At 38.4% G+C, this 14,441-nt stretch overlaps 1 protein-coding gene across 6 annotated transcripts in view; it reads left to right on the top strand.

Moving 5' to 3' along the window:
- Positions 1-905: 905 nt before the first annotated feature.
- STAU1 (staufen double-stranded RNA binding protein 1) overlaps positions 906-14,441 on the top strand; it is a 36,479-nt gene continuing 22,943 nt past the window's right edge. For 4 of the 6 annotated variants that reach the window (XM_014054365.2, XM_014054366.2, XM_014054369.2 and 1 more), the window contains exons 1-3: positions 907-1,083; positions 9,229-9,298; positions 13,073-13,352. In XM_014054365.2, coding sequence (XP_013909840.1) covers positions 13,148-13,352 — 205 coding nt within the window. In that variant the 5' untranslated portion in view covers positions 907-1,083; positions 9,229-9,298; positions 13,073-13,147. Of the gene's footprint in view, positions 1,084-9,228; positions 9,299-13,072; positions 13,353-14,441 lie in introns of all 6 variants that reach the window. The other 2 variants (XM_014054367.2, XM_087720451.1) reach the window with 2 other exon arrangements.

Consider the following 14,441-nt stretch of genomic DNA (forward strand, 5'->3'; position numbering starts at 1 on the left):
TCTTGGTTGTCTCCTATTCAAACACCAATTATTAGATGCGACCCTTCTTCGCCTCTCCAGATCAAGCTGAGCCTGAAAAACAATCGAATCCGACGCCAAACAGCCTGTCTCCTGCTTTTTTAGTACTTTTTAAAATTGCAGACAAAGTGGAAAACTGCATCCTCTTCTGTTTTATTATGGTTGGTCAGAATACATAATGCCATGTATTATATTATTTAACTTCAGATCTTAGCTTTATTTTCCCAGGTCACCAAAAAAAAAACTGTTAAAAATTTAGAGCAAGTGAATCTCTTTGTATTTAAAAGGAGCTACCGCACACCCACACACACCGACACTGTTTAGATTTAGCAAACCGGGATTATGTCAGATCCACGTTCGGCAAATGGCAGCCTTCCCGAACCACACCAAAGTCTCCTTTTTCCAGCCCAGTGCGACTCCCACCAAGAATCTTCTTCCGCCTGGAGTTACAGGATCTGCAGGCAACCACGCCCTCCGCCGGCGAAGGTAAGGAAGCAATGCACGCTGGGAAATGTAGGGCTTTAGGAAGCACGTGGCAGAAGATATGTGTATAGGGCAAGATGAAAGAAAGATGAAAGAGAGAGATCTCTCTCGAGGGAATGGAGCATGCTGGGAAGTATAGTGGGTTTTTTTAAATTCCGAGGAAGGAAGCGAAAGCCGTGAGACACTGACAGAAGGGCAAAGTGTTCTTCGTAGCTACCCTGGAGCATGCTGGGTGTGGTAGTCATCCGTGCGACAATGCAAAACTCTTGAGAAGCCGGCCGCTAACTAGAACCGCGGCATGTGTGGTGCTAGGCGGCGCTATAAATAGCTGCCAAGGCCACAGCTCCACCTCTTTCACTCTCTCTCTCTCTCCCCGTGTGCTGCCGTCACTTCCTTCCCGGCCGGAGCTGGCCCCGCTCATTCTCTTTAGTGTTTGCCCTGTGTCTGCTGCCGCTGCGACTCGCTCGCTTCCCTCCCCTTCCCCGGACCCCCCTTTCCTGGGAGCTACCAATGGACTGAGCCGCCCGATAGCCCGCCGTCAACACGAGCCGGCCCGGGAGCCGCAGCCCAGACCAACATCAGGTGAAGGGGGGAGAAGAAGAAGAGAGGGGAGGGAAAGGAGGGGGCGCGCGACTGGGGGATGTGGGAGCGAGAGGCCTCGGCCCGGCCTGCGCCCAGGTTGGGGCCTAGCGGGACGGCCAGCCTCGGGCCACCGGCGGGGGGTGGGAGAAGATCGGGCTTCTCTGAGGGGGCGGCTGTGGCAGCGGCTCTCCTGGGCTGCCGGCAGGTGGAAGGCGCGAGGTTGACTGACAGGCGCTCCTTTTCCTCCCCTGGCTGGAGGGGAGCTGAAAGGGAGAATCCGCGGGAGATGCCTTCGGGGATAGCGGCTCGTAGCTTCTCTCTCCGGGCTCCTTCTCTGCCTTTCCTCTTCCCCGTGGTTCCCCCGCCACCCCCGAGGTGGGGAACCCAGCTCGTGGGTTGCCCGCTGTGGAAAAAGAGGCCGTGGTGGACTGCGGGAGGGTCTGAGGTAGCGCAGCTCTTCTCCTCGGCATCCTGGTGGATCGGTGTGGGTTAGGTGGGCTCAGTGGCTGAGACGCTGAGTTTGTCGATCAGTAAAGGTAGGCAGTTCGGCGGTTCGAATCCCCCTAGTACCAGGTCTCCTGCGTGAGCAAGAGGGTTGGACTAGATGACCTCCAAGGTCCCTTCCAACTCTGTTACTGTTTTTTAAAAAATTAAAATCCCATCCTGGGAGAAGTAAAAACTAGGCCTTGTTGTAACTTTAAATGTTTGTGTGAAGTGAGAAGCGTGTCTCTCTGGTACTCTGTATGCACCCATGCCCGATGTGTAGGTTTCTTTTCCTTAGAGCTGTGCAGTGTTTTTATCTTCGGGTGTAACGGCAGTGTGTGTGGGCTGTTTTTGGAGATTACCAGATTTCTTGACCTTTCCATATTCGACGCAGGGAGCCTTTCTCTGCAGAATAGCTGCTCTAATGTCTTTCTTTGCTTGGCACTGCAGCAATTGCAAAGTAGAAACTATTACTTATCTTAAAACAAATGGAAAGGGGTTCCAGTGGAGAGTTGAATGTAGATTCTGTCTACTCTGTTTTCCTTGGATTCAGATCCTGGACTATATCCTGCAGCCTAGCATCTGAAAGCTGGCAGTGTTTTATTCCTTTTTTTAGAAAAAGGCTTTGTGTGCTTTCATTTGACATTCCGTAAGGTGTCCTACCTGTCAACAGTAATGTGTCCTATCTGTCAATGACTACTTCAGCTTCAACTACAACAATACACGGGCACACAATAGATACAAACTTAAGGTAAACTGCTCCAAACTCAATTGCAGAAATTACAACTTCAGCAACAGAGTGGTCAACGCCTGGAATGCTCTACCTGACACTGTGGTTTCATCCCCAAACCCCCATAGCGTTAACCTTAGACTGTCTACTGTCAACTCACCCCATTCCTAAGAGGTCTGCAAGAGGTGTGCATAAGCACAGCTATGTGCTTACGGTCCCTGTCCTACTGTCCCCATTTATTCATATCCATTTCCTGTATTCATAATCATGTTTATAATTATATCTGTTACCTTATACATAATTGACAAATAAATAAAAAATAAAATAAAAAGGTATTCAGCTCCTAATGGAAATAAACGGCTAAAGGGTTTTAGATGCTGAAGTTTTCCCTCACAAAAACTCTTGTATTGTTTCACTTTTAGGAGAACTAAGCATTTGCTAAATCCAGAACCATTTTAAAAAATTAAGTGAACTTTTGTAAGTGTCATCTCTTGCTTTGGTTTTGACAGGGTGGGCTGAGTTTTGGCCACAGTTGGAGAAGAATAACAAATCGGCAAGCTTTAGTTAGTTAGTTTCCATTTATTGATTTCTGTAGGCTTAGTAAGCATTCTAAAGGGTAACTTTGCAACAGGGTACAGTAAAGTCTTTCAGTAGTAAAAATTCCATTGCAACTTGAAGATAGAATCTGGAAATCCTTTATTTGTTCTAGGGAAATAATCTATTCAACTAACATTGAATAATTTGAAGTTTGGAAGCTTGGGGAATTATAAAAAAAATCTTCAAAACAGCAGAGGAAAGCTTTTTCCACATCACATCAAGAAAACTACATGTGTCTTTGAAAGTCAGGCTCAATTCAAAGTATGATTTTATTCTCAGTACTATTTTTACCTTTTTGCATTGTCCTGACATGACAAACTCTTCTAGTAAAGTGTGTATAACTAAGACAGCACAAATTTGACCAAATCTTGTATAGACTACATAGTCAAGAAACCATAGTCCAAGTGTCTTGAATGGCATTGCATTTTGAAAAACTGTTCAATTTTGAACATCATTAACAATATTCCAATCTTTTGCTGGCCTTCCAGATTCCACTTTTTTGTGACTGGTAGTTAAATAAAGCAATACTTCGTCTTTTGCTCCAGATACTTAATAATTACAATAATTTATGGGGCTGGTTGCAGTTTTGTTATTGTAAGCTGTCCAGATTCTTTGGTTTGGGGTAGCATGTAAATAGAAATATTTCAATTTTGGATAGGTTTGAACTACATTGGACCTCATTACATCAAATTAAGCTATTAATTTAATCTGGGAAAATATGATATCTTAGGCATTTTATGGGGAATAAATTCTATTGAACTTCATATTTATACAGTTGGGTTGTGAAAATTAACATTAATGAACTTCCATAAGTAAATATATGTACAATATTCTGGAATTAAGGCACATTGTTTAGATTTAGCAAAAGCTGATTAGAAGTAATGAGCTGCCCCCGGAGCTTCGTATAATCCTCAACCTCCGGTCCTTCCGACGCGCCCTAAAAAGTTGGCTTTTCCAGCAAGCCAGCCTGGCCTGAACAAAACAAAATAAATTATTGATTATTGTTAATTTTAATCAAATTATTTTTTAAAATGCTATTGTTAATCTTAATTGGGTTTGTTTTTTGAATATTCTATTTTTTTAAACTTTTGTAATATGTGTTTTTTTAATGTTATACGCCACCCTGAGTACTTAGGAGAAGGGCAGCATATAAATCCAATAAACCAAACCAAACCAAGTAGTTTGTATATCACTTGATTAAACCAGATGAATAATTGCTTATTGTTTGAACTGTCTCTGTTGAAGAATGCTATAATTGATGATAAAAACTAATCTTAATGTATCCATTATGTTGTAGGCAGCCACTTCTAAAACTCTTAGCTTTTTAAAGTTTTCACAAGTCCTAATTGTAAACTACTTTTAGTTCTTGATTTAGGATTCTTACATTTTGGAGTAGCAGTTTTGGATGTCATGAAAAATAATCTATTATTTGTTTGGCTTATTAGAACAGAACAAAGGAGGACTAAACAGTTTTGATGCATTAGCACATAACTTGATAATATGCCAGTTGAAGCAAAAAAAAAAAAAACCACGAATTTACAAAACATGAGAATATGATAGTTTTCGGGAAAGATTTTATAAATTAAAGTCAGTGTGTGAATAATAGTCATTCTTAGTAACTTAACAACTATTATTCTGTTACTTGAGAATGGTTGAAACAACAACAAAACCTGAGCTGTATTGATTTCCCTAGTTGCAAGAGCATTGTTCTTTACTCTACTTTGACCCTTGAAATAACCAGAAATATTTTCCATGTATACAGATGTTAGTGTTAAATAATGCAGCTCAACAAAAACATTACTAAAAATGCTAACGCACACTCTGATATAAGTGATGGAATTAGCAATGCCATGAACTAGACTTCCTTTACTGCTTTTGTATTGGCCAGTCAAATTGCTTTGATTTCTAACTATGTATGTGTACTTTCTGTCTAGGCTAGAGAGGATAAAATAATACAACTTAAGTCACTTATTACAACCATAGACTGTCATTCACCAACAAATATTTGACCACACACACCTGCTGAAATAAATGGGAATAGATCAAGAATATGTTTTCATTCATTTAATTTCTTTAAAATGCACCATATTCATTTATGTGCTTCCAACAAAAATGATTCCTCTAGTATCTGAAAGTATGCTCTTACTTGCAACAAGAGCTTGGCAAAAGCACATGTAATGAAATGGCTGTAACTCCTGTCTGCAGAGGGGAAAGGACCACAGGATCAATTAAAAATAATAGTTGCCTAGGAGGAAATAGCTAGTGCATCAATCAGGTGTTTGGTTGAGCTATGATGACAGTGTTGGTGTAGCCAGGAGATGCTCAGCAGCATGCCTTTTGGTGCAGTGGCAGATCTTTTCTAAGGGCAATGCTATTTTGTGGTGGTGAACTTGAGTTTTTAAAAAACACCAATGGGCTATATGTTGTTCAGGCCTGCTTTAGATAGTCATTGTTTAAAGAGTTATTAAATGTTGCACAAGTTCCTTATAGTTTATGTCTTTATGAAGAAAGTATAGGTTTGGTTCAGAGGTCTACCTAAAAAATAGGGTAGGTGGAAGCTAATCTTCCTGCATTTCTTTTCTCTGCTATTCCCCAATACTTGAATCATTAGGGAATATTTATGGCATTGGGGAAAGGAGAGTAAAAGAAAGAGAATAAAGCATTGAGGATACGATATAATCATTTTATGAACAGAAAGGAATTGATTGAAGAAGATAAAATTGTTGTTTTTGTCAAATGATGTATCTGTAAATTGCAACTTGATGTGTTCATCAAATTACTTTTTAATGGAGTTGCTAATTACCATGTTTCCCTGAAATTACGACATGTCCTGATAATAAGACCATGCCACATTTTTCTGGTGGGCAAAAATATAAACCCTCCACCAAAAATAAGCCCCCTGGATAACCCCCCCACCTCGGACCAGGCAAAGCGCCGCTCACCAACCTAGCGGTATCCCAAAGGTACCAAGCCGCAGGAACTGGGGGGGGAGGCAAAGGTGATCACATTGCTTAGCGCCTTTGGGATACTGCTAGGTTGGTGAGTGGGTCTGTGCCCAGCTGAAGAGGGGGGTTGCCGGGTGGCTGCTCTCTTGCAAGCGGGCTCCCAAAGAGCCAGGCCCAGCCTCATGGGTGAATGGCTGTGTTGTGCTGTTGCAGCAGCGCAGCAGCCATGAAGCGACCACACTCATGAGCAGCTACCCAGCAAACCCCCTTTCTAGCTGAACACAGTGCCATTCACTGACCTTGGGGTATTGCCAAGCCATGTGAGCGCCTGTTCGCCGCCACCCGGCTCCTGCGACTTGGCACCTTCGAAATGGCAGTGAATGGCGCTCTGCACAGCTGGGGCAGGGGTTGCGGGCGCAGCTGTTCCACTCTCGCTCACACGCCTGCCAGCCTCACGATGCATGACCCAGCTCCAGTGTGGTCGCTTCATGTCTGCTGTGTTGTGCTGCTACAACAGCGCAACACAGCCATTTGCCTATGAGGCTGTGCCCGACTCTTTGGGAGCCCTCGCAAGAGAGCAGCCGCCCGGCAACCCCAAAACAATAAACCCTTCCCTCATAATATGGCCCAAGCCATATTTTGTGTGTAAAAAGAAAATAAGACCCTGTCTTATTTTCAGGGAAACACAGTATTTCTTTGTGCTATTTTCTAATTATATTTCAATGCTGACTCCTCAAGTATTTTAATTACTCTGTCACTGTCATTATGTATTTATACTTTACTTTATTGTGACTTGTTGCTGCCACTTCATAAAACCTTTATCAATCTCAGTCTGTCGTACTATAATATATTAAAGGCTTAAGTTTTCTAATATCTATAGTATTGCATAATCAAGGTGTTTAAATTTGGTTTTGTTTACTTCCCATACTGTTTAGAATGGTTAGTAGCTTTTTTTTTTATTTTAGTCAGTGAATGTCTGAATCCACTTCTTCCATCTTACAGAACATTAAACATATCACAATGAAAGAGTAGTTGTTTGATGTGAGGATCTACATACACTATATTGCCAAAAGTATTCGCTCACCAGCCTTCACTCGAATATTAACTTACTGTAAGTGACATCCCATTCCCAATCCATAGGGTTCAATATGACGTTGGTCCACCCTTTGCAGCTATAACAGCTTCAACTCTTCTGGGAAGGTTTTCCACAAGGTTTAGGCATGTGTTTATGGGAATTTTTTACCATTCTTCCAGAAGCGCATTTGTGAGGTCATACACTGATGTTGGATGAGAAGGCCTGGCTCTCAGTCTCCGCTCTAATTCATCCCAAAGGTGTTCTATCGGGTTGAGGTCAGGATTCTGTGCAGGCCAGTCAAGTTCATCCACACCAGACTCTGTCATCCATGTCTTTATGGACCTTGCCTTGTGCACTGGTGCACAGTCATGTTGAAAGAGGAAGGGGCCAGCTCCAAACTGTTCCCACAAAGTTGGGAGCATGGAATTGTCCAAAATGTCTTGGTATGCTGAAGCATTCAGAGTTCCTTTCACTGGAACTAAGGGGCCAAGCCCAGCTCCTGAAAAACAACTCCACACTATAATCCCCCCTCCACCAAACTTTACACTTGGCACAATGCAGTCAGACAACTACCTTTCTCCTGGCAATTGCCAAACCCAGACTTGTCCATCAGATTGCCAAATGGAGAAGTGCAATTTGTCACGCCAGAGAATGCGTCTCCACTGCTCCAGTGGTGGCGTGCTTTACACAACTGCATCCGATGCTTTGCATTGCACTTGGTGATGTATGCAGCTGCTCGGCAATAGAAACCCATTCCATGAAGCTCTCTGCGCACTGTTCTTGAACTAATCTGAAGGCCACATGATGTTTGGAGGTCTGTAGCAATTGACTCTGCAGAAAGTTGGCGACCTCTTCGCACTATGCGCCTCAGCATCCGCTGACCCGCTCCGTCAGTTTACGTGGCCTACCACTTTGTGGCTGTGTTGCTGCCATTCCCAAACACTTCCACGTTCTTATAATACAGCTGACAGTTGACTGGAATATTTAGGAGCGAGGAATGTCACGACTGTTTTTGTTGCACAGGTGGTATCCTATCACAGTTCCACGCTGGAGTTCACTGAGCTCCTGAGAGCGACCCATTCTTTCAGAAATGTTTGTAAAAATTGTCTGCATGCCTAGGTACTTGATTTTATACACCTGTGGCCATGGAAGTGATTGGAACACCTGATTCTGATTATTTGGATGGGTGAGCGAATATTTTTGGCAATATAGTGTATTTCCTTCTGTGATAATCTATTCATGAGCTATGTAATGAATATTATATATTAAATGTAACTGATCATTAGTTTAGAAAACTAAAGGCAGTTTACTAAGTAAGACAAATGTAAAATTTGTGTGTTGAGAAATTAGCAAGATTTGAGCACATACACTGTCACTAGATAAAATAATTTAAACTATGCATAATTAAATATTACAAAAACAGTTTTACTGTGTTTGAACTATTAATATATACACTGTTAATGTGTTAAAAAGGAATCCTTATAGCAATTGTATAGAACCATTGTAAAATACATTCAGTTTTCCTTTAAGTGACTATAAAATGCAAGATTGTTCATAGTTATAAGTGTAACTCATGTTATAAGTTATGGTATATATCAATTTTCACACAAAAGGAATCCACACCAGAGATGCATTGGCTAGTATACTGCTACACATTTAAGTTATATGCCTATTCTTACACATGTTGCTGATTACTTACCCTTCTAACATATTTTAACCAGCTTTAGTTAAATAAAAATTGAAACAAGAAATCAGAACACATTTTTTACAAGAGTAGATAGGAAGCTGTGGAACTCAGAATAAAGCTTTCTATCCTAATTTCAGAAGAAATAAAATCTGTGGATGTTAAAGAATAAAATGAACTTTAGAGATCATTGTGTGTCTGAATGCTGACTTATGCAGGATTAAAATAAATTTTATAGTTAATACTAAAAAGATACAATTGATAAGGCAAAGCTGCCAAAAGCAAAAGCAAATCAAATATATTTGCATGGGATATTTTTGCAGTATAAAAACAAAATACTATGTTCTCTTTTTAAAAAAAATAGCTTCCTAATCCTAAAGAACTGTCAGATATTGTTAAATAAATAACTGAAAAATATGGTATAATGGAGGTTACCTTTGGAAGTATAATGACTTATTTCAAATAATATCCTGAAAGAAATTAATATTTTATTAAATTGTATATTTTTTCATTGTTCCAGCTAATGTTGATGAATAAGGAAATGTAAATACTGTGCAACATTATTATAAAGTAAAATAGTATGAAAATCATATAGAGCATATTTGTAACTGTCCTTTTCCTTTTGATATAGCAATTTCCATCATAAAAATATTTTCCTTGGAACTAACACCAAAAGTAAACTGTCCCAGGAACACCAAAAGGTATGGAAAATTTGTATTTGGTGTATAATCCACTAATTCTGCATATTAAATGCTTGCCAGTTCTAATAATTAAATACTGGTCAAAAGATAGTGTCACAATTTGGTTTACTTGCTCAGTTGCGAAATTGATTCCCTGTCTGCATAGCCTCCAGTGACACATGATTCCTTATTTATCACTCTACCCTTTTTTTTGAAACACCAGGCATATCTTGTTCCTAGATTTCTTTACAAGCTGCTCTAGTTTGTATAATTACAATGGTGCTTAAAAGTTTGTGAACTATTTTGCATGTTCAACGTTTCTGTATAAATATGACATATACTGTAATCTGTTCTCTACATACTGCAAGTGCTAAATATAGATACAGGTAGTCCTTGAATTATGACCACAGTTGAGCCTTGAATTTTGGTCATAAGTTGTTATGCTTGTGGACTCAATTTTTATGACCATTTTTATGGTGATTATTAACTGAGTACCATGTTTGTGAAGCAAATCACATGGTGGCTAAGTGAATCATGTGGTTCTTCAGCAAATCACATAGTCATAAGTTTGAATCCAGCAAAAATGTCACAAAACATGGCATTGCAGCATTCATAATTTCAGTAATGGGTTGTAAGTAACTTTTTTTTAGTCCATTGTAAGTTTGGAAGGTTGTTAAGTGGCCAGTTGTAAATCGACGACTACCTGTAAGGAGAGCTTAGTTAAACAATAAGTCAAAAACATACAGTACTTGCTTGCTTGTTGGGTGCTTTCGCCTTCCAATTCTCTTTGAATTGCTTTGTTGATGACATGGGCAGTAAATAAATACTGCCATGTATATCATTGTTATTCAGTGTGTTATTGATGGTGCTGTCATGAACACTTGACATTCACAGATACAAGAGTTTAATTCTTTACATGAGACCTTCCGGAGTATTACATGCCTTGCACTTGGTGTGATCATGGTTGGTTGGTTTTACTCTCCTAAGGAGAGTAAAATGCCATTAAATTGCCTTCATTTGTACATGATCTGCTTGACCTTTGCTTGATTTGAACTGAAGGAGCCCAAATTCTTGGAAATAGTTTTGTAATACTTTCCAGCTTGGTGAGCATCTTTTTTTCATTCAGAAACCTCCTTTGTTCAAGCCATACATATCTGAGTGGTGAAAAATAAACTGATCGTGAATACCAGAATACTGTTCTCTAAATAAGATGGACCCCCCCCCACACACACACATATCGGATTGTCATCCCATTGATTTATTGAAACAACTGGCACTAATTTCCAAATGAACTGGTAATCCTAGAGGTTCACATTCATCTGCTGTTTAAAATATGTAGCTTTGGATCATTTTCCTCAATAAATCAATGAACAAGTATAACATTTTATTTAACTGACTACTCTTTATCTAGTTTTAGTACTTGTAGAGAGAGTAGATCATGTTTTAAGTAACATTTATGCAGATAAATTGACAATTCAAAATGATTCACAAATTTCTAAGCACCACTGTATTTATGTACTCATCATCTCTTCTCTCAGTTTTTTTTTTCTTTTCACATTTTTGACAGCTTAGTTTCATTTTGAATCTTGGACTTTTTGCTTTTTATGGAAGTACTGCTTGGAAATAGCTATGGCGAGGCAAGAACACAATTCTATTTTCTTTTTGAAATCTAAGCATTAGTTTTGCTTGCCAGTTGCAGTGCTTTCATTTAGGAGTTCTCATTCATAGACCATTGAAATGTATATGAAAAGGGACATGGTGGCTCAGTGGCTAAGACGCTGAGCTTATCAATCAGAAAGGTTGGCAGTTCGAATCTTTAGTGCCACGTAACAGAGTGAGCTCCCGTTAGTTGTCCCAGGTTCTGCTAACCCAGCAGTTTGAAAGCATGTAAAAATGCAGGTAGATAGAAAAATAGGGACCACCTTGGTGGGAAGGTAACAGCGTTCTGTGTGCTTTCGGCATTTAGTCATGCTGGCCACATGACTACGGAGACGTCTTTGGACATCGCTGGCTCTTTGGCTTTGAAACAGAGATGAGCACCACCCCCTAAAGTTGGGAACAACTAGTTCATATATGCAAGGGTAACATTTACCTTTTACCCTATATGGGGTAAAAGCTATAGAGGCAAAAGCTATAGCTCTATATAGCTCTATATAGCTATAGAGGCAAAAATAAACATACATTTTAAGAATATATTGTTGACAGTGGTCTTGGAATAGTGAAATTGATGTGAGCCTTCAGCAGACAATCTGTTTTTATCTTTTGGTATATCCAGGTGACTCAGTGCTTCTAATGTGCCAGTGATTCGTTCTAAACAGATTGTTTGATTGAAAACATCGAATGTGCATCAAGATACTGGAATGCATATACATTTTCTGAAAAGGACATTATAGAGTATTGCACTTCCATACTAATTATAGAAGATTCAATTAGTGTAATTCTTTCAATTAAAAAAAAAGCAGCAATAGATTTTGGTGGTAGTTCATGATAATTTTGGTCTCTCTTATGCAAGAACACTTACTATTTGTACTATTTATTTCAATTAAAATGGAAAATACAATGTCTCTGCTTTCATGGTTTCTGGAGAGAACTTCAAGCAATGGTGCTGTATCCTTGCTACAAAAATATATGAATGAAATACTACTTGGTCATTTCTTTCTTTCTTTCTGTGAGTCTGAAATTGGCTTTTTCAGCTCTGTCATAGCTTTGAACAATCACTAAAAAGAAGTCATTAAGCAAAGAAGCCTGTATTTTTGAAGGAAGATTTTAAACTATTACATATAAGCAACTCATTCTCCTGTTTGCAACAAAGCAGACAATCATTCCCATAATTTGCTCTATTATTGTATTTTTGCAGTATCACACCCCCACCCCCACCCCTTCTACTCTCTCTCTCTCTCTCTCTTGTATAGAAAAATTACCTAATCCAATCATTACAAAATAATTTTCCTGTTGTGGTTGTCCAAAGAAAAAAATAGTAAATACTTTAACTAGTTTTGCCTGGTTTGCAGCCAAATGTCAAAAAAATGTGTCCATAGTGATACTTGCATCTAGGACTGTAAGAAAATACATCCTGTGCTTGTCATTGTAATTTTCTTTAACTTGGCATACTTGCTGTTATTTATCTTATATTTGCTACTGTATAACTTTAATTTGTTACAGCATAAAACAAGAAAATGAAATGGAAATAGAGATAGCTTGCAAATTACTTTGTGTTTGACACATCCATTCTAAATTTGGCATCAGTTGTGAAAGCCTGTAGAGTACTTGAAAATAAATAAATGCTATTAGCATTCAACGTTTGAATAGCATTTATATTTCCTAAAGCTGAAAATAAGTCAGCTCATAGTTTTGAAGAAATATAGAATCTTTTCTACTAAATTTTTTAAAGTAAATAAACCCAATATAATAGACATTAGAAATGTTTAATTGTGACACTTGAAAAAGGAATAGTTTATCAAATACCATTATACATTTCATACTCTAGTATGTTAAACCTGACTCACTTGAAGAGCGCAGTATCCAGTGTTTTTGGAGTAAACTTCATTGGCTATAAAGATTGCCTACTGAAAAATTTTAACTATTTCAAGAAATCATTAATATATATTTTATGACTCTTATTTTATGTGTTTTTGATCCCTAGATGTAAATGGATTTAATGATTTATCCAGTAAGAATGGTTAGCTAAAAACTATAGGTTTGCTGTTCCTTGCAACCAAAACATGTTAACTCTTGTATTGTGTTGGCAGCCCTCTCAACATCTGACATAAATTTTTTTTTCTTTATTCTTTAAAGGTACAAATTCAAGCACTTATACAGAAAAGAAACCGTGCATTCAAGGCCAAGTTTACCTGCACTGATTAGGTTTGAATGGAAATAAACATGTCTCAAGTTCAAATTCAGAATCCAACTGCTACTCTTTCTGGCAGCCAAATACTAAGCAAGAACCAATCTCTCGCACAGCCTTTGAGTATTCCTTCTCCCACTAGTTCTTTGCCCTCTGAAAATGCGGGTAGACCTATTCAAAATTCTGCTTTACCCTCTGCATCTGTTACATCTACTAGTGTTGCTGCAGGTAAGCTTTATAATACCTTTGATATATTTCGATAATTTTTGCTATTATTCTTTAGTTTAAAACAGGGGTCCCCAACCCTCAGCCCATGGACTGGCAACAGTCCGCCGCATGCCAGCAGTCCACGCAAATAAGCAAAGCCCTCTCTTCAGGATGCAGGCAGCATGCAAAACCATGCCTCCTCCGTTCTGCAGAAAAACTTATCTCCAAGCTTGGGGGTTGGGGGTCATTGGTTTAAAACATTGGCTTTAAATTATGTTTTTAATGGAATATTTTTAAATAAATGAAATTTATAAAAGAAGTATTGCATATGATTGAAATGGGTGAAAACAACAAGTGTTTGCAAAAGAAATTAGTTAAACATTTTTGTAATTTTACTTTATAAATGTTTTCTATCTTTCACCATTTAACAGTAAGTCTGGGGTTTGTTTTGGTGGAGTGTTTTCTGCTCCAGTATATAAAATATGCAAGAATATTTGTTAAATGACACTTTTTAGGGAATTTGAGTTTTGATCCGCATTTCGGTTCTACTAGTAACTGACAAATTATGTGTCTTATTCTTTAAATAGTTTTTAATGTTTTCTTTTCTGTAATGTTTTTTTAAGTATTAAACTTGAGCAAAGCTTCTAATGACAGATCTAGAAGTCTGAATAATTTCCTTCTGCCCCAACCTGTTCTACTACTCAGACTTCAACTACTTGATTTAAGAGAAACGACTAGAAATATTACTAATGTATTCCTGCAGCGCTTTCTAATCACTATCACAATAAAGGCTGTATCTTCTTAATCACAATTTAGATTGAAATATTAAGATCTGTACTTGTGCTTTGTTAATTATTTATTATTTATTAATTATTATTTTCAAATTTTTAATCAGGTTTAGCTACACTAAGCAGGAATGTAATTGTTTTAATTTCATCTTGGTACAGTGTGTAAACCTGCTCAACGTGGTTTGTAAAACAGCCAATTGTTTAATAAACAAAGGTTTAACAATTTATGATTTAGGCAGATGTAAATAATCATTTGTCACCCTGAAGAATCCATCCAAATTAAGGTTGAAAGTCATGTTTAGGAAGCTGAATGCATCCATTA

This window comes from Thamnophis sirtalis, unplaced genomic scaffold (assembly GCF_051295495.1).
Source record: "Thamnophis sirtalis isolate CommonGarterSnake01/CBP01778 unplaced genomic scaffold, rThaSir2_p1.2 scaffold_7, whole genome shotgun sequence".
NCBI lineage: Eukaryota > Metazoa > Chordata > Lepidosauria > Squamata > Natricidae > Thamnophis > Thamnophis sirtalis.